General features: G+C 37.8%; 1 protein-coding gene across 4 annotated transcripts in view; it reads right to left on the reverse strand.

Moving 5' to 3' along the window:
• Positions 1-662: 662 nt before the first annotated feature.
• The window catches only part of SFXN1 (sideroflexin 1), a 31,981-nt gene continuing 11,850 nt past the window's right edge, over positions 663-20,793 (reverse strand). For 2 of the 4 annotated variants that reach the window (XM_063292380.1, XM_063292379.1), the window contains exons 5-11: positions 20,347-20,422; positions 19,262-19,347; positions 17,571-17,698; positions 15,098-15,147; positions 8,086-8,135; positions 5,994-6,041; positions 663-4,354 (exon numbers count right to left, since the gene is read on the reverse strand). In XM_063292380.1, coding sequence (XP_063148450.1) covers positions 4,258-4,354; positions 5,994-6,041; positions 8,086-8,135; positions 15,098-15,147; positions 17,571-17,698; positions 19,262-19,347; positions 20,347-20,422 — 535 coding nt within the window. In that variant the 3' untranslated portion in view covers positions 663-4,257. Of the gene's footprint in view, positions 4,355-5,993; positions 6,042-6,564; positions 6,670-8,085; positions 8,136-10,064; positions 10,165-15,097; positions 15,148-17,570; positions 17,699-19,261; positions 19,348-20,346; positions 20,423-20,793 lie in introns of those variants that run through there. The other 2 variants (XR_010067155.1, XR_010067156.1) reach the window with 2 other exon arrangements.

Raw genomic sequence — 20,793 nt, forward strand, 5'->3', positions numbered from 1 at the left:
AACTTCTACTAAATGACAAAATTAATAACAGAATGTCCGTGGATGTACAAATATTACTCTGAAAAAATAATTTCCTATCTAGATGATCTTAGGTTCTTTGATAGAGTGGTAAGAAAGATTAAGAACACTGATTTTGCCAGAACTCTGAATTACTTGTAGAGGGCTTTTGAACGTATGCTGAGGGTTCCATATGACTTTCAAACTTCAAGTTGTCTCCACACATGATTTAGGGATTCTGCTGCTTAAAGTTAATGTTGACAAATCAAGTTCCATAAGCTTAATCTACTGTTTTATCCAAAAGCATGAATTTACAGAAAGAAGAGTAACTACATTATTTTGAAGTTTCTATTGGAAAAAATGGAATCTTAGAACTGCAGCTGAGAGACAGGAGACATTCCAAACCAAAGAAAGATGCACCTATAATGGACATGCTGATCTCTATGCTATGTGCCAGATGCTATTATATTCCAGTTTATAATATCAATAAATTGCTTAATTTTAATATGAACTTCAATCACAAATGTTTGATTTTTCTTTTCACAGCCAAGGAGAAAACCTGCAACTGATTTTCATGTATACCTCCTATAGTCCATGTATCTTATTCTTATGTATTCATATTCAAATAAAAAAATGATTGAAAGTAGATTTCACACAGAGAGCACTACATTTTAGTTACCAAGTTTAATATCTCATCCAACTGATTTTAAGTAATACCATCAATTCTGGCAAGATGTTGTGCTAATACTTGTATTGAAAAGGTATATAAGTCACAGTATAATCCAGATTTTTTCTAAAATTGGACAATATTAATAGTTACTTGATTTAACTAATTCTTTATCTTTATTGCACTTCATTGGAAATATTTTAAAAAAACATTGTTTCTATCAGATCAGTATAAATTTCTTGGTCCTGGTATTATTTTGTTCTGCTAAATACCACAAAGAAAATGTACAGTTTTCCTGTTAAAAAAGAATGAACAAAAACTCTCTGATACTTAATTTGTTTTAAATACATGTATTCCAGGAACAAAACAATGTTTTCTTATCCTAGAAAAAAATATGCAAGTAAAAATTTTTGTGCTCTAGGCTATATTATTTCAAGCATGCCACATGCGAATACTCAGTTTTTCTAAACATACTGAAGTCACATGATATATATTCAAGTGATATCAACTAAAACACACCTTCTGGAAAGTTGCAGAAATCTCTTTCAAAAAACAAGCCCTTAAACAAGTGACTGCATTATTAATTCCCTTCGGTAGTCTCTTTAGTTGTGAACTATAATTACTTGCAATTAACTAAAGTTCACATTTCAAAATAATTATTGCCATTATTTTGCCAAGGTACCAAGGTCAATAACTGCAACCTAAGCCTCTTCATGAAGAAGTCAACCCCTTCTTAACAAAATGGGATCCTACTGTGAGCAGGCATGATATAATTTGATGGTTGTAAAACTGATATCTGCACTGGCAGAAATCTGTCTGACCAAAGTACATCTAGGTGGCACAGCCTTTGGGCTGCAAAATTTCCCCTCCTTTCACCATCACACCCACACTGCCTATCACTTGCCATATCACTCCTGTTTAAAGGCAAGTTATCTGTCATATTTTTCATGTATGCCACTCATACCAGAGTGTGGCATGAATTAGAAAGTGCAAGTCTTTCTGGATGCAGCCTAAACAGGCAGTTCAAAATATATAGCGATATTGGGAGAAATAGAGGCCTTTAAAAACAGCAACCAAACTTATGAACAGTTTTGTCCTGGAGTCAGTTTCTCTCAATTCTGGAAATCCTTTCCTAGCTTACTGATGAACCACCAGCAGAAGAGAATATTTAGAGAACATACTTATACTGGACTTTAGCCAAGCATACAATGGTCTCATCTTTGTCTGACATGAACAATATACCCAGTTAGCTTACTCTCCTGTGAATATGCTTTGCATGGAAAATTAGATGATGCTATGCTCACCTGCTCTTTACCTTATCTTGAGGAATTCAAGATAAACTACCAACCAAACTCCCAGGCTGCTTGAGAACCACTGGCTGCAAATCCAGCTGCTTAGGGGTCTTCGTAAAGTAAGTATTCAACTCACACATTTATTTTTTTTTTCCTTTCCATTCCAAGCTGAGAATCTTCTGCTACTAAATAAACTTTTCCTGTATGGCACATTTCACCGTATTATAATCACAATAAACTATATTCTGTCTAATACACCTGAGTATTAGCTATGCTATAAGTGGTCTACTAACTATTTTGGATATATACAAAGGGCAAAGTTTATCCTGAACAGCAACTTCACTGAGTACAGAGCTAGATTTATTCATACCAGTACAAAGGTCTCCACTGTGATATTACACTTGGGAGAAGGTACATTGAATAGTAAATACCAATAATGTATGTTCAGGCATGCTGAAATTCCAGTGGAAACTTGGATAGAAATAATTTTCAGAATTTGTGCCAAATGAATAATTAGCATGCTTCAATGGACACAGCATTGGGACTTTGGTTCGACTTAGTAGTAGACTTGCCAGGTGACTTTTTTTTTTCAAAAAAAGAAGTCACTATTTTGTGGTCTGTTTTCTCATGTCTTTATAATGAGAAACAATAGCACCCTACTTTGCAGGATCGTTGCATTATAGGTGTATGGATAGCAAAGCGTACTGAGTAACTAGCAGGAGACCAGTAAGAAATTGATTAAAAGTGCCATAAATACATGCTTTGCAAATGTTTTTAAAAAGTTACTGTATAGCACCTCTTTTGGGGAGAAAAAAATAAAAAAAAACCACTCTGAAAATAGTATTTAGCAGCCTGGTGTTTCCATGTAGCTGTATTTAACAGACTGTTTCAGGATTTTAAGAATTATCAGACATGAGAACATGAGCTCATAATATATACTAATCATTTCTGGGAAAATATAATAGGTAAGACCATAGAAATGTATTGATGAAACATATAAATTCAACACCTTGGGGTTTTGCAGAATTTGGCCAATGTCACCAGTTAGGCATTAGTGCACAATGTCTGAAAGCCGTTAAAAATTCATATGAGATCCTGCTCATTGCTGCTAGATGTCAAACTAATTAAAATGTTGACCAAGAAAGCATTTTCTTTCACTAAGAGAATTAGCATATTTTTTTGGCTTGCTGCATGCCGGGCATGCTCATAATGCAATCTTCAATACGCATCATACATGGGGAGGTAGTATTGTCCTGACAGGACTATGCCTTGCTCAACATTTGGATAGGCTTCAAGACTTGCTTTACAAGATCACTTATAGCAGATATTCTCATTGCTTATTTTATGGCTTAGTGGCATGGTGCCCAAACTGTGTGCCACAGCATCCCAGGGCATTGCAGCGAACTCACAGGGGCACCATGGGGTATTTTACTACCAAATAAATGGAACTTAAATAAATTGATATGTTATTACTTCATAAACAGCACCATGGGATTATTTACTAATTAATAACTAACTCCAGGTGCCATGGTGCACAGTTTGGGAACTGATAGGGGCAGTAAGAAAAAACTACTGAGACACTATGGGTGCCATGAACTGAGAAAGTTTGGGAACCTCTGGCTTAGTGACTTTATTTTAACAGACTTAGGACATTCTAAATAGAACTTTATCCAAGCAGAGTTTATCCAATTTCAGAGAGCTTTTATGCTAGAAGTGCAACAGTCAAATGATAAATAAACAGGGGAAATGGCTTCAAATTTCAACAGCACTGAAACCTCTCACTCTCACCCGTCATAATTACTTCCCCTATCCAAACATTAGGTAAGTGAAATAAGAAAACCTAAGATTCATATATCAAAGAGATATCACAAAGTCACTCTTTGGGACTCTGAGGAAGTAATCTGATAATTGTCATTTGAATTGTATTTACAAATGTAATAGCAAAGATGAATTTGTTATTCTTGTAGTGGAAAAAAAAATAAGATAGGCAGTAACTTTAAGATAACACTGTATGATTTCCTTGAAGTTGTTACACTTTCCAAAGGAACTGAAATTTTGACTGGTAGATAGTTATTAATGTAAACCATTTTGAATATTTGCAGCTGAATTGGACAATTGTCAGAATTTTCAGACCATAATTATGAAAATTTCCTTGTGATACTTAAATAATCTCAGTGTTCAAAATTATACAAAACTGAAAGAACATGTCAGGACTGCATTGTTTCAGCTAAGTAGATGCAATTAAAATAAGTTCATCTAACTATCATTGAAGGACAAATCACCATATTTGTCTTCTACAAATCATAACCCTTTGTTAAAATATACCCGATCCAATTCAGGACTCATCTCTTTGATCTTAGCTTGTAATTCTGGCTCCAGACGTGTTACAGACATGGAACTAGGAAGAAGAAAAAATAATAAAGACATAACATATCATCCATGATCAAGAAGTCTTAATCCATTTGATTAATTATTGTATATCATATGTCTTAGGAGATTTATCATAAATTCTATAATCCTTTAAAATATGGCATAGTAGTTTCTTGTTTTCCAAATAGTTTCTCTTCAATATTATGAATTAGAAATGAGTTACAGAAAAGACATATGCTATTTTGCTAAGCTAATGTTATATAATTTTATATGGTATGGTGTTTTAATGTACCTATGCTTTCCCTTGTAAATTAAAGCTGAGCTAGCAGATCATGTATTATATCAACTCTTTAAAATGTATCATTGGATATTTGTTTCCACTTCTACAAATAAAAATTATTAGAACTGATATGAGAGATGATTCTGTTCTGAGTTTGAACAGGGTCAATCTTAAGTTTCTTTGGTTTGGTTTAGTATTTGACCAAGGTGATTTTTCTCACCTCCTCAAATTCCTCTCAAGATTATGCAAATATATAGAATTTGGAATGGATGAGGAGAAGCTTGCCTCACTTGATAGCTGACAAAAGAAGGGAAAAAGAGGTTTTCCTTTATCTTATGAATCTCCATATTGGATATAAACAAAGGGACATCCCAGAAGCAGGAAGTCCCTTTTTCTGGAAGATGAAAGCAGCACAGTGAAGAATGAGTTTATTTATGGGAGGATACCCTCAATATGCAGAAAGGGTGGCCTCCAGATTGCATGCAGTCAGGCAGAAAAATCTGCTGCAGCTGCTGACACCAATTTCATCCCATTTTGCCCTCATGAACAGCTTGTGCTCCTCCAATTCCCACCCTAATTCCTTTCTCCTAATTCTTTCTCCTGCCTTCCCTCCTGCTCTGACTTTCATCAATTTTTTTTCTTATTGAAAATGTCTCCTCTGATTTCCCTCCTCAAACCAATCTACCCATTTATTATTTTCCCTCTGTCTGCCGCTTGCACTCTAACCTGATCTATCCTTGGTGCTATTTCTCCTACTGGAGATTTTACCCATGTTTTTTTCCCCATTGGCTGCATTTTCCAATTTCTCCAGTTATTTCTGCATAATTTTCTGACATGCCTTTCTTCCTAATGTGCTTTTTTCCAGTTTTTCTCTCCATCTGATTCTTCTTGAGCCTTTTCTGTCAGCATGTTACATACACCTTCCCCCCTTTTCACCCTAATGGCTTTCTTCCTCTTCTCCTGGATTTTTAAATCCATTTTCTCCATTTTACTTCCTATCCCTGCTGCCAATTCTAGTTTGCTTTGAAACATCATGACATGTTCTGTTCCAAAAGAAAAGAAAAACTGCAGCATGTTTTCCACCAGTAGATGGAACTATGGCACTACTGATGAAAAATTTAAAATCTGCAGTTTTTAAATACTGCTATTTCAAAAACCAACCAGCCAACCACCATAGTGTATAGTGTATTAATATTATTATTATTATTATTAATTTATTGGCCACCCAACTCCAGTGGACTCCAGGCAGCATACAAAACTAGAAAAAACATACAAACAGCTAAAAACATTAAATCAAACAGACAGCCCAGACCAAAATATTCTAATAAACAACAAAATCAATGAAACAAAACAGCAGCTTTAAACAAATAACAAACATTAACAGTACCTTTTCTGTGGAAATAATGCACAGCACAGAGGTGTTGCGAACACCAAACTGGAAAAGACAAGAGTTAGTATTTTTTTATTGGGAACAACTGTACTCAAAGTGTGGATAATTTTAAGTGGAATCAGCTTGGCTTGTTGGAATAGCAGAATGCCATGTTAGCACATGAATAGCAATTCAAATGCCATAAGAACTGGTTACTTACCTGTAGCAGCTCATTTCTACGGAGCACTCATCTCTGAATTCACACACATGGGTTATTTGCCTATGCAAAACCTGTACAGAATGCCTGGTGGAGGGGGCCTCCCTGTGCATAGCACATGTGGCTAAGTGCACTTCCTGAGGCTGCAGAGTGGCAGCACCAAGTGGGGCAGCAGGTCAGGTTGTGTGAAGTTCTTCTTGTGCACTGTAACATACAGCTGCTGCACAATATCAAAAATATGGTCAATCTTAGCACCAAATAAACCATTCTTAACAAATCCTTGATTCTAGCTTTGGCTTCCACCAATAGACCAATGGAACTTGGTCATGATTGGTGGTGAAGGGTGAACAAAGTCAGTATGAATTTACTCACTAAATCAGCTGTATGATGAGTTGTGTTTAGCTCTTGCTTAGCAAATCATGCTGTCTCTGTCTAGCAAACCTGGACACAGACAAATATGGCCCCAAGACTATACGGCTGAGGCAGAAGATATGTAAAACAAACAAACAAACAATAAGTAATTGGATTAAAATAGAATAGAACAAGTGAAGAAAAGAAATAATTCTATTAGACAAACTCTGAGAACAAATGTGCTATCACTGTGGCATTTGTAAACAAACCACAGGGATGATGATGTTACCTAGGTGGGTAATGAATGAAATGTCTGCAAGCAAACAACCAAACTCAGTGAGCACCAAGAACTCCACAGACTGCAGGGATTCTGTAGCAGCAGTTAGCTGAAGGGATTCAGAAGGAGCCATGTGCAGGGTAGTGTTTATATCCACCAAGATATTCTCTTAAGATCTGTTAGGTTCAAATAGACTGCAGAGGTGTGTAACCCACATGCGTGAAAACAGAGACCACAGTGAGTAACCTTAAATCTGGAATTGGAAGGAACCTCAACGGTCAACATCAAATATTGATAGAACACTACAGAATCATAGAGTACCTAAAAACTTTTTAGTTTTTAATCTATGTTAAAGCTCTTTAAAACTTTAAGATGGATTTCCTGCCCTGGCTCTGCCACCACGTTTCTCCAGTCCCACAACCAAAATTTGACAGCCCAATCTGAGGAGACCAAAGTAAGACAAAAAGGAATTTTAAAGGACCCAAACATGGAATGTTTTTGTTTCTTGAGATCATGTGGTTCTGGAGGTAGTGGTTGCTCAACCTGCCCAGTGGTAATAATTACCCAGAAAAAAATACTTTAGTCTGATGTTTTTGTTGTGGCAACTGAATTTATTGCACCAAATCTTGTGATCACCTACAGTCCATTTTATTATACTGCCAAACACTGTTGTTTCATTATAGGACTTCTCTTTTTTCCTTTCATAGTTTTATTTATATACTTCTTCAAGAACTCAGTGTGGCCTGACTTAACTCCTGAATTAATTTCCCCAATTTATATTCTCACCACTCTCTGAGGCAGATTTAGGTAAAGTAGTACATAGGAGAAGGTAATTTCTTAAGGCCGCTAAATTTCTGAGCATAGGCGGAGGGGTGTCACATCCATGGCCCACCCTTTTTCTGCATGTGTGAGGCATCAACACACATGCAAAAGAGCAGGGCTTGGATTGTGGTGTTGCGCTGCCTACCTTGCAGATTCTGACCCCCTGCTGTGGATACTGTGAGGTGCTGTTCCCTCTGCTTTTAAACTCTTTCTCTTCAGCCCAGGCAAAGTCAAACATACACTGAACAAACTTCATGCTTTTGCTCTTGCTAAAAAAGCTAACCAGTGGCTGGTTTAGTAAATGCTCCTCACATTAATATCTTGATATGGTTTGTCTTAAAACCTTGAACTTCCTCACTAAGGAAGTTCAAAGTCAAGGATTAAAACAGACAAATGACACTTGGTATAGGAACAAACAGGTCACCTCTGAAATTTTTACTTACCAGAAACCCACTAATCCTACTTGAATGGGGGCACTCATCCATGGGAACTTCTGTGTTAAAAAAGAAGCAAAATGATAGGTTCATTCTGAATCTATGTACGTAATTAATTTCTTGGATTCAAAACTTTAAACATCTTATAGATACCAAAAATATAGGCAGAGTGAAGGCTTAACTGAGTACATTTTATTATATTTGGTACAACAAACATGGTCGACGTTGACAGCAATAGCCCCCCAGAGTCTTCTGAATTCTAGCTTGCAACATGCTGGGTGGAGATGCTATGAACTGTAGTTCAGCAATATTTAGAAGGCCATACATTCCTGCATCCCTGAAACAGTCTTCCAAGTCAATAAAGAAACTTAATATTTTTACGTTTTAGCAATAGGATGAATTTCTAATATCTAGGCTAAACTTTAATACTGGATCAGCAACTTTCCACATCAGAGTGGTTATGTGAAAATCCTTTCCTACCAACAGAATTTATTTATTTATTTGATATATAGTTAAGTATAAATAAGTATAATTTACTTATCATGGACTCTTCTGCTAAGATACTGGAATGCAAGTCCCTATTTATTAAGCTGGGCTACAGAGACAAGCTTGGGATCTTGCTGCTATAGCAAGTCTTCTGCTGCCCAGCAGAATCCCTTGCTAGGTTCCTAGAGCTGGTCTTCAGGCTGGTGGTGGAGAATTCCTGCCTTGTGATGTTGGAGGGACTTCAACCTTCCTGCCCTAGAATCTGGCTCCAATATGACTACATTGCAATCATAGGCTTGTCTCAAGTAATCTTGGGACTGACACGTATGGGCAATCATACTTTAAATCTCATTATTGTCTCTGAGCAGTTGTTGGGTGATCTGGAGATCACCATCATTTTATTGCTGTGGTCACATCACACACTGATTCAATTATGCTTGCTAGCCACCCATGACCTTCATGAGGTGGTGAGACCATTTTGGATGGTCTATCCCAGGCACCTAATGGATCCAGTTAGTTTCAAAGGGGAATTTCCCAGCCCTCTGGTGGGCAGTTCTGTTTGGTGCCTGATGAACAACTGGCCATGGGGCTGCGGATATTAATGCCCCTGAGTTGTTTCTTTCTTGGGGCTAATGCCAGTGGGTACCTTGGTTCACTGAGGCTTTCTGAGAAATGGGCCAGTCTCTCTCTCTCAGCCCAACTCACCTCACAGGGTTGTTGTTGCGGGGAAAATAGGAGGAGGAAGGAGTATTAGGTATGTTCGCCGCCTTGAGTTATTTATAAAAATAATAAAGGTGGGATAGAAAATAAAACAAACAAACAAACAAATAAATAAACATCCAGAAATGATTCTTGGAGCACTGGTGGAAGAAAACAAGAAGTGAATATGACCAGCCATGGGTACATGCTACACTTTGGTGGTAAAGGAAGTGAAGCATGTTTATTTCTCCTCTGTTATTGGATCAGTGGGGTGTTGTTCAATGCCTTTAGGGTTATCAACTCCTTATTGAGGGAGTGACGAGATCTCCAACCTGACCACTATAACTCATCTATACAACATTTTGCTGACAAAGTCACTCAAATCCCCTTATTATCTGGGACTCCTTTCAGCTTATGACCTCCAATAAAGTAGATAGGTTGCCATCTTGATAGTGCCCTGCTACTTTGGATCCCTGTCTGACCCAGCTCTTGTGGGGAGTGGGCAGAATGGCAACCATGCACATCCAGGAGATTGTCAACACCTTCTTACAGGAGGAAGAGCTACCAGTAGTCTGGAAGGAGGTTGTGGTGTACCTCCTTTTTAAAAGATCATCCCTCGATCCAGAAGTCTTAGATAACTATTGCCTGGTCTCTACCCTTTCACTTTTAGAGAAGGTCACTGAGCCGATAGTATTGGACCAACTTCATAACACTCTAGAAGAAGGAGATTATTTTGACCCTTTTCAGTCTGGGTTCAGCCACAATGTGTGTCAGAGATAGCATTGGTCATGCTGTTGGATTACCTGTGTTGGGACCTGTATGGGAGTAGTGCGCCTCTCTGCTCCTGTGGGACCTCTCATCAGCCTTTGGTACCACTGTTACCATGTTATCTTACTGGACGACCTGCGGGGTTGGGGATAGGAAGCATTGTTTTGCAATAATTCCACTCCTTCCTCAGATGGTGGTTTTGGACAATTCAGTTCAGTCATGGGAGAGGAGAGGTCAGCCCAGTGAGCAGTCACAGGGATTGATCCTTTCTCTCCTGCTCTTTAACATCTATGTGAAGCTGCTGGATGAGGTCAACCAACAGTCTGGGATATGGTATCATAAGAATATTGATAACGTCTAATTGTATATTGCTACCCCAGGCTGTAATGGAGATGCTATCGATGTCCTTTCCTGGTGCCTGGAGGCTGTGAGGGTCTGGATGGGAGAGAACAGGCTAAAGTTGACCTGAAGTAAGATGGAGTTCCTATTGATACATTTGGGTTTTCCGTTACTACTGTTGTCCTTTGAGGGCAGATATAGAAGAAGTAGGTTTATGAGAACTAGTTTTCTGGTCTCACAGCTCCCACTTGAATAGCAGGTTGAATAGCAGGTGGAAGCTGTGGTGATAGGGGCCAAAACCTAGCTTCATCTGGTGTACCAGCTGTGGCCTTATCTGATGAAGGAGCACCTGGATACAGTTTACAGTTAGACTACTGTAATTCACTTTACCTGGGGCTGACTAAAGACTACCCAGAAACTGCAACTGGTTTAGAACATGGCCTGTGTATCTACTGGTTCTTGGTGCTGGGAGCACATAACCCTGTTTTTCTGAACCCTGCATGGGTTACCAATTGGAAGCATTGGTTTTGTCCTATAAACCCTTTATGAGTTAGTATCTGTGTACATACAGGATTACCTTCTCCAAGCAGTGTTGCCCCTACCTATTAGAACATACAGGAAAAAGCCCCTCAAAGCCCTACATTTCTGAGAGGTTTGGGGAGCTGAAGCAAAAAGGCACTGCTTTTCTATGGCAGCACTGGTGCTTTGGAACAGCTTCCTGATGGAGATCAGGGAAGATCCATCCTTCCTGGTTTTTAGGAAAATGTGGAAGACTGAACCATTTTGGAGGGCATTCTTTTAAGCTGATATATGATGCCATCTTTTATTTGTTCTTTCCCTACTTTCTATTTTTTATCCTTATTTTATTGGGATATCTTGTTTATGTTGTTTTTGATGGTCCTTGTTTGGGGCTTTTGCTACAGTTGTGCAATTGTGATTATGATTGGTTTCAACAGTGCAAGGATGTTCTCATTTGTCTTCTATGTAAGCTACCAAGAGTTGTTTGATTGTAGTGGGGGAGAAGGAAGATAGATGACAGACAGACAGATACAAATAAGATAGGATGGCCAACACTAAGCTATTATCTGAGGTATCTGCCAGACAACTATTGCTAAAGAGACAAGTCTTTGAAAAGACTTAATATTGCATTTTTTACATCTCTAAAACATTTCTCAGTAACAGCTTTCTTTTCATTGCTAGATGATCTTTGAAAAATGTTCTAAGGTAAACAACATTATTTGCATTTGGCCAAAATCTAGAATTACAGCATCATCATGTTGCAAAGGAAGGCCATTTAGGCCACTGAGCCCAATCCACAAATCCAAATTAAAACAGATGGTTGTCTAGCTTCCTCTTGAACACAAGAACCTACCATCTCTCTGGATAATTGGTTCCAATGTCAGACTACTGTAACTGGTTTTTGCCAACGTTCCAACAGAATCTGCTTTCCTGTAACTTAAATCCATTATTCTGTGACTTGCATTCTGGACTTCAGGTTTTGACATTTTATATAACATCCTATCTGTCATGAGTAAGGATGGCGAGCAGGGGGCTCTCACCCAGACTGTCAAGCGCATGCGTAGCACTGAGGAACTGTTCAGCCATTCAAAGAGACACAGATCGGGACCGCCTTAACCTTTGGGGTTTATATGGCTGGGTTTTCCCACGCTTTTTCAGTTTGTTAGGATTCTTGTTAAGTACTACTAATAAATATTAGAGACCAAGTCCTCGCCTCAGTGTGTTTCCTGGTAATCAGGACACTATCAGATATTTGAAGACAGCTATAATATTCCCCCTCAATCATCTTTACTTAAGGTGTAACATGCTCAGCTGCTTCACATTTCTTCAGAAGGCTTCATTTCTAGTCCCCTGATCATTCTTCTTGCCCTTCCCAGAGCCTGTCCTGATTTGTCTAATATGCCTTGGAGCAGTTAAGGAATAAACACTGCATGAATAAAATTTACATTTTTCAGGCATTAAATTTGAAACATGCAGAAACCCTTATATCCTTCTGGATAATACAGGAATGCAAGGGGGAAAAAGTCAGCTTCATCTAGGTTTGGAATTGTTGCTAAAGAAGAAACAATGACGCCAAAAAGAGGCAGAATGTAGAACATGCATGGGTCGCAGAGGCTAGAGTCCAATTAGGAGGGGAAAATTGGTGTCAAAATTATACACTCAGATTTTACCATGCACTTAATGTAAAATACTGTTTTTCAATGCTTTTGGCTTAGAAATGTTTCAAAGAAAGCCCAATGAACATGAAATACATGCAGATATACATGCATTTCCTATATATGGGATGTAGGGAACTCATTCCCCAAAGAGTGTTAATAGTCAATGGTGGTGTTTTACTTCTAAGACTAAACTTACTCTAAATGGAACTGTTCAGGTCATTTAAAAACAAAATACAGCTCCTGATCCAAATAACAATGTGGTACTGTCCACAACTTACGTTAGGGGATCCATCTGTCATTTTGCTGGAATTTACTGTATATTTGGGAAGCTTCAGCAACTTTATACTCAGTTAGGTTCACAATGAAATTTTAGAAGTCTTGTAAGAAGTACAAGAAGAATTGCTGGAGTTGGAGAAGTCATGAGAAGAAAGATGTTATTCCTGTGATTGTGGTCCTAGAAATGCACTTTGATACACAATCCTTGCCTTTTTTCAAAGTCTTTGGTACAGTTTTTCAGAGCTTAACCACAGCTAGGTAATGGAAAAATACTAAATGAAGACTGTATTGCTTTAATGAAGTGGCTTGTTAACAGTAGATACAAGTAATGAGCTTGGATAAGCTGCTTGTTAAAAAAAAAAGAAAAGGGCAGTCCACTGCTCAATGGATTTAGAACTGATCAATATCAAGTCTTATAATTAACCAATTGAAGAGCAATGAGTCACCGGAACACACAGTCAATGGAGCAGAGAATGGAAGGGGGCAGACAAGAAAACCATAAAGAGAGTCAAGAGTGTGTCTAAGGACATGGAACAGTCACTGATGTAAAAGCTGCTAAATTAGAATGCCTTTAATTAAATTTCATAGTAAGCAATGGAGTTTTAGCTGAACATGGCAGTATCCTCTTCTTCTTATTTCTTGCAGCAAAAATGTCTGTGGACAGAAATGACCTTCAGATAACTAGAAATGTAAAAGTTATGGACACTGTGAAGCCTGAAAACAAAAGGAAATATTTGGCAGCTCTTCTGGAGGCAGAAATACTTCATGTACTTAGCATTAACATTGAAATGAATGACTGTATAACGATTCAATTTTAAAAAGCCGAATTATTCAAAAATAAACATTTCCCCTAATTTTTCAGGAAAAGTGAGAAAGGAATGGGAGAATAATAATGAAATAAACTCCTGGATGCTTCCAATTTCTCCACCCCCAACCTCTTCCATCTTTACCTATAACCATTACAAATCAAATGCAATAGCGATGATTCCAAAATGATATGCTGAAAGTAAATCTATCAACTCTTCCAACTTTTGCTTCCATAGAGTGTCAGAGGGAATGCCATGGCTTTCAGTATTCCGATCTTTGTAGGGTTAGAGACATCACAACGTCTGAATATCTTATCCAAGGCTTTCATGGCTGCTTTACCAAGTGCTGGACTGCAGAGTATTTCTCGACTGTTTGTTCTTTTACTGTTGATGGTTGATCCGAAAAGGCAGAAGCTATTTACCACTTTGATATCTTCACTGACAATTGTAAGGCTGGTGGTTGTACTGTCGTCATTAGTTTGGTTTTCTCTATATTCTTTATATACTTCTTTAGCCCCATTTTTTTCACTGCGCTCCTTAACATTTATTACTAGACCTTGCAGATTCTTTGCATTTTCGGCTATTAGTATCAGTATACTTACATGATTTTTGCAAGCTTTCTATATAATAATGTCCGGGAATTAAACTTAATTAATGAGAAAACCAGGTAAAGAATAAGTATTATTACAAAGTGGTCAGCGGGCATTGAATTTTAGTATTTGAAGTGAAAAAATTTGGAACTTGAACAAAATTCTTAAGCACTTACACTGCCATCACTTCCTAATCTACATAGACAATTAGATTAAACTGATGAAATCCCATCATTTAACCTCAACATGTAGTATCTTACTCCTGTTGATGCTAAGAAAGAAAGGACAAAATGATTGAAGAGACAACTTCAAGCCTCTTGCATGCAGCAACCCGCCTTGTATTTTAGGCTACAGTATTTTCTCCTCTCACCTACTTCTCCCAACAGATGACATCCGGATCAATCTGATCTTAGTCAAACTTCCACCGGGCAGTTGCTTTATATGTTTCAGCTTTGAAATAGGTCTGAAAGATGAGTTTTTCATTTGGGGTGGTAAGGAAACTCCTGTACTTTGGCTGTCCCCCAGTCATAGTAAATAATGTATTATTACTGTTCATTAAAAGAATGGACTAGATCTAATTTACACAATGGAATGATTAAAGTGTTAAGATTTTTCTGAATGTGTTCACAAACAAAATGTTTCCTAGAAAATGACAGGGAATAATGACAGATTTTACTGCAGCATGCATTTCTGAGAGGCTCTTTTTTAATACTTGAAGCACTATCATTTCCCGTTTTATTGTTTTATGGTTGTTTTATACTTACTGGTTTTATTGTTGTGTGAGCCACCCAGAGTTGTTTAAGAGGGATGGCAGTATAAATCTTTTAAATAAATAAAATAAACTGGTTCAGGAAAGAAATCTTTGGGAGAATAGGCTTACCTTTAAAAATGCTTTCTTTTCCAAAGTATTCATTATGAACGGGGGAATGGCTACAAGAAAGTAAGCAGAAGACATGTGCTTAATAATTCCATGCTATGTTGTATGTTGCCTTAGGAAGAAAAATATTTTGACAGATGGCTTAAAAGTTAAACATTTCTTAGACAGACAGACGGACAGACGGACAGAACAGAACAGAACAGAACAGAACAGAACCCTTAGCAAATCCTATCTATAGAGCAGCTTTTAATAGCAGTGAGAAGTCTCATGCCTAAATAGGCTTACCTTTTAATATTTGAAATTTATTTATACATATACATAGTTGTGCGTGTGTGTGTGTGTAGATATATATGAATATGAGAACAAAAGTGTGGTACAGTGGTTAAAAGTGTTGGACTAGGAGTGAGAAAACCCAGGTTTTAGTCTTCCTTTATGCATGGAAGCCATCTGGATGACTTTGGGCCAGTCATTCTTCTCAGCCCTAGACTGGAAAGTTGAAAAATGTCTATCTGCCAATCCTCACTGAACTAGTACGATAGGTTATGGTCCATAACTTTCAAAGAACATGCCTTCATCCTGCAGTTGATTGATTTGGACTAAATAAATACAAACATTTGGGCTCTAAAGTCTGTTCTGCTTGTGTGGGGATGTGTTGTGTTTGGTGCAGGGAAGTTTTTAGTTGGCTTTTATGTTTCTTTTACTGTTTTTACTATTTAATTATTGCTTGTGAGCTGCCCAGAATTATGCTGAATATGATATGTGGCTATAAATCAATCAATCAATCAATCAATTAATTAATTCTCTCTCACACATAGAGAGAAATATATGCATATGAAAATAAATATATACTGTATAAACTTGCAGATAAGCAGAGAATTTTAGGCTCCAAAATGGGTTTGGCTTCTCTGTGGGTATATATGACAATATTTTTTAAAGTACCCGTATATATTTGTGGGTAAGCCAAACCAAAATTCCATGAAAAATGCATCACCCATGGATAAATATTCAATTGTGAATGTTTAAAATGGTATTTGTTCTGGAAAACAACATTTATTGATACAAAATATGAAACAAATGAAGTCCTTCAGAATATACTGAAAAAACATACAAAACTTTTTAGGGTTGTCTTATCTGTGGGTGGTGCATTTTTCATAGTATTTTGATAAAAAAATTGAGGATCTGCTTATTTTCAGATGGGCTCATCCACAAGTATATATGGTATAGGTAAAGGTTTCCCTTGACATTAAGTCCAGTCGTGTCCGACTGTAGGGGGCGGTGCTCATCTCCGTTTCAAAGCCGAAGAGCCGGCGTTTGTCCGTAGACAGTTCCGTGGTCATGTTGCCGGCATGACTACACGGAATGCCGTTACCTGCCCGCTGAAGCGGTACCTATTAATCTACTCACATTTGCATGTTTTCGAACTGCTAGGTTGGCAGGAGATATATGGTATAAAGAGATGAAATATAGATAGGGGATAGTAATGCAGAAGACACTTATGGAATTAAAATCCTGGAAATTAAACAATAGACTTTTAGAAATATTAGACTGCCAGCTAGAGTTCTGGATATAAGGTACTTCACAATCCATGCACAGTGGGGATATATGTGTGTGTATGTATGTATGTATATGTGTGTATGTATACATATATGTATGGCATAGCCTAACCACTTCCTTACTTGTTTGATCCATGACCTTTGAACATTACACAGTACACTAACATTTTATCTTTAAAAAAAATTAGTAAAACATATTGTGATTGGCCTATGGGCCCTGAATTTTGGTACACCATAAAGAAATAGAGAGCCAGTTTGGTCTAGTGGTTAAGGTGCTGGGCTAGAAACCAGGAGACTGTGAGTTCTAGTCCCGCCTTAGGCATGAAAGCCGGCTGGATGACCTTGGGCCAGTCTCTCTCTCTCAGCCCTAAGAAGGAGACAATGGCAAATCACTTCTGAAATCTTGCCAAGAAAACTGCAGGGACTAGTCCAGCCAGTCACCGAGGATTGGACATGATTGAATGGGGAAAAATAAACACACACACACACACACACACACACACAAACTTTATATACACTTGTTTGTTATAAGTGTTCCTCTGCAACCTCCAGGACACCCTGGAGAAGATGCTGATGCTAGGGAGAGTGGAAGGCAAAAGGAAGAGGGGCCGACCAAAGGCAAGATGGATGGATGATATTCTAGAGGTGACGGACTCGTCCCTGGGGGAGCTGGGGGTGTTGACGACCGACAGGAAGGTCTGGCGTGGGCTGGTCCATGAAGTCACGAAGAGTCGGGAGCGACTAAACGAATAAACAACAACTGCAACCTTACTGATAAGTGGCACTGGTAAAGAAGCTAGAGTAACTGTTCTTGAGCTGTCAACTGGTTTTTTATAGGTGAGCGCAACACCATTAGAAGTAGTTCTAATTATTAAGTTGTTAGAAGAAGTGTAAGCATTAAGCTTAATGGAAGTTGGACGCACCCATTCCTGGAGCAGCCATCAGGATCCTTGAAATCACAACCTGCACGATGGCCTGTTGAGCAGCTTTGGATGATTCACCCAGTCTGTTCCCATTTTCGTCTGTAATGGGAATACCATACTTTAGTTCCCTGTTGGGTTTTTAAAAAAGAAAAAGAAAAAGAGCTGAAGAAGATCACTGTTTCATTCTTAAAGGACTCCAAATGCTTACGTCAATGTCCTTTTCAAGGTTCAAGCCATATTTGATAATGATTTCTGAACTTTAAGGATAGTCCTGCCTTACATTGTGTGACATTCAGCGGGATCCACAGGATATGCAGAATGACTAAAGTAGCATCACACCATCATGACACAAGCCCTGCCATTTTGGTGGGGGCACCATGATATTGCACAGATGTACAAAAGGGATGGGGCTTACAGCAAGGTGCTGCTTCTGTCACTGTGGTGAAAAAGGCAAGATCCCATGGCTACATTCATAGACCAGTTTTTAAGGCAGATCTCAGCCTCTGTATACAGAACTGGAAATCATGTCAGATTTACCGTCTCTATTATGCATCAACCTTGTATGAGAAGTGGGAAGAATTTTCTAAGAGTAGTGGTTACAAGTCATCTTTCACTAATTCAGTGTATAAATCTCTTTTGTTAGTACCATTTCTCCCCTGAAATAATCTTCTCAGACAGCCACAGAATCTCATCAAGGATAGAAAAACATTCCAAAAATAATTGTAACAAATTCCAGAAAGACTGGTCTGTTAATCCTCTGCAGCAAAAATAAAAACTCTTTGGTAATACAAATTCATTTACATATCTTTGCTATTATATTGAAAGTAGGAAGCAAAATAGGCATTTTGTTAATGCATGTGACTTGTATGCATTTGCCAAAGTTAAGTACCTGCTCACATTAGAATGCTGGTCAACTAGGAAAGGAAAAGATGTTCTCCTAATTATAATTTGCTGGATTTTGGATATATTCAAAAAGGTAGATTTGATCAACTGAAAATCAGCCCCTTAATTTCAATAGATGAACTAACAATTAATTAATAAATGACTCTGGGTGGCTAACAATTAAAGAGTAACAACAGTAAAAATAACCAAAATTAAAAACAACAGAAATAGCATAAAATAGCAGCTGAGAACTCTCATGAGCTAACCATTTAGTTTAGTTTAGTTTAGAAACGAGTTATCCATGCTATCAGGGGCCCAGGGTGGATTGCAAAGCCAGGTTTTTAGTGCCTTGCAAAAGGTCAGCAGGGACTTTTAGATGTTATCTTTTACTCTTACTGTTTTTTTGAATGTGAAGTTGCTATAGTAATACCCCTTTTACAACTTCTCACACGCAGCAGTTCCTTGCAAAGATGTACATTCCTGCATTGGTGCTGCTGGTAGGTCTAAATGACAGGAATGTTTCAGAAGCCTCTTCACTGTGATTGCCAAAGTCTGGGGGTGGGTCGGTGGGAATCTCTTTCATAAGCAGCCTAATGTAACCCTTGCAGAAAGTAAAGCTAAGTATTAGAGATGGGCAATCATTTCAAAATTCTCTTTGGTTTACCTTAAAAATGACATATGTTCATCTGAACGTATGTATGTACTGTATGTACGTTTGTGTCAAAGAACACGGCCAGTATTTCTGCTAAGCCTGAAGTGCTAACTGCTGCCAAGAAGCCCTGCAGATCACATGCTATGGTTTATCTTACCTTTGCCTCATTAATGGAATATTGATACAGTTTGCAGCAGCTACAGCAGCAAAAGGAACAAAACGTCCTATAAGAGGTGAAACATGCTGTGGAAAAAGAAGAGAGGGTCACCTGAAAATGGGTTAACCCTGGTTAATATTTCCTTAGAGTTTTGACTTAAGCCATGAAGGGCAGCAGTAAAGATCTAACAGTAATGATATTTTATGATCAGCTGGCTGAAGAATGTACATCAAAATAGCAGAGAATATGCTGTAACTATGTCTCTTGATAATGTATTTAAATATTGTACCTTAAAAGAAATTGAGGATAGTTTCTCCCACTGCATTTTTCTGAAAAAAGACACACTGCACTATCAATCCACCCCAAAAGCAGGATCAGTTTTCTTTCAAGTAACTTTCAGTAACAGTTTCTCTTTCAATAAAGAACCTACAACAACTTTGTGACAGTTTTTAGAAGCATGCTACTTTGGTCTGTTAATGAGCAACAATGTACTTGGGTGAATTTTTTTGCAGGAAAGATTCTTTTTTACCAGATTCATGAAGCTGACAGCAAAGATACAGACCCTGTATACATCATGCGTACTTTCTAAAGGGAAATTTGGAGGAGGATTTCAAGGAATGCAATGTGACATGCAAAAGCCAATTGTACTCAGTATTTCTGGGCATCAGCTTGCTTAGGTATTTTCTGTACAAATTAAAATTATATTTTCATTGAGGAACTGTCTGGTGACACATTTATTTACTATTTATATTTGTATAAATATATGCAAAATATATAAATATATAAAAATACACATATACAAACACACTAATGGAAAACCACATAATTTTTCTCTCTGACATCTAGTTTTCTCTCTGCAAGGGAGGTATTTGCATAAGTTACTCCCCCATTAAGGCAAATGGAATTCAACATGGGGGATCAATAAGATCATGGACATATAGACTCAGTGAGCTCATCATATCACAAATAAGAATCAATGCATTCTTTTTTTACGAGCCAGAGTCACGTAGTGCATACTGTTACATAAAATGTTCACAACAATCTAGATTCATAGTCTCAAAACAAGGAGAAAATAATGGAATTACCTTTGTGAGTGCATTAAGTCCCAGAGCAGTTGCAACAGCACCTGTGGTAGCAGAAACATAGGCTGTTCCCAGCTGGCTAAAACAAAAATAGGAATGTTTGTATACGTATAAGAACCATGTGCTCTAAATCTCATGGGTTTTGGTTCTATAAACATAACTGGCATAATGCAACCTTTTTTATGGCAGCAACACAAACTTCACTGAGATAAACTAGGGCATCTACGGTGGCTGGGAAGTTTCCTTTTTCAGTGTTTTTAGAGTCCCTTCCCAAGGACAACAGAGAGCAATGGAGAAGGTGGACATTGCTCTTTAAAAAAAACAAACCCTATGCTACTTCCACTGAATTATCTTAAGGGACCCACTTGTCTCATTATGAATCTGCCTAATTAAGCTTTGCAGGATAAGCACTTTTAATAGCCCTCCTGAATTGGTCAGTTACTGTAGATA

Source organism: Candoia aspera, chromosome 2, assembly GCF_035149785.1.
Source record: "Candoia aspera isolate rCanAsp1 chromosome 2, rCanAsp1.hap2, whole genome shotgun sequence".
Classification (NCBI taxonomy): domain Eukaryota; kingdom Metazoa; phylum Chordata; class Lepidosauria; order Squamata; family Boidae; genus Candoia; species Candoia aspera.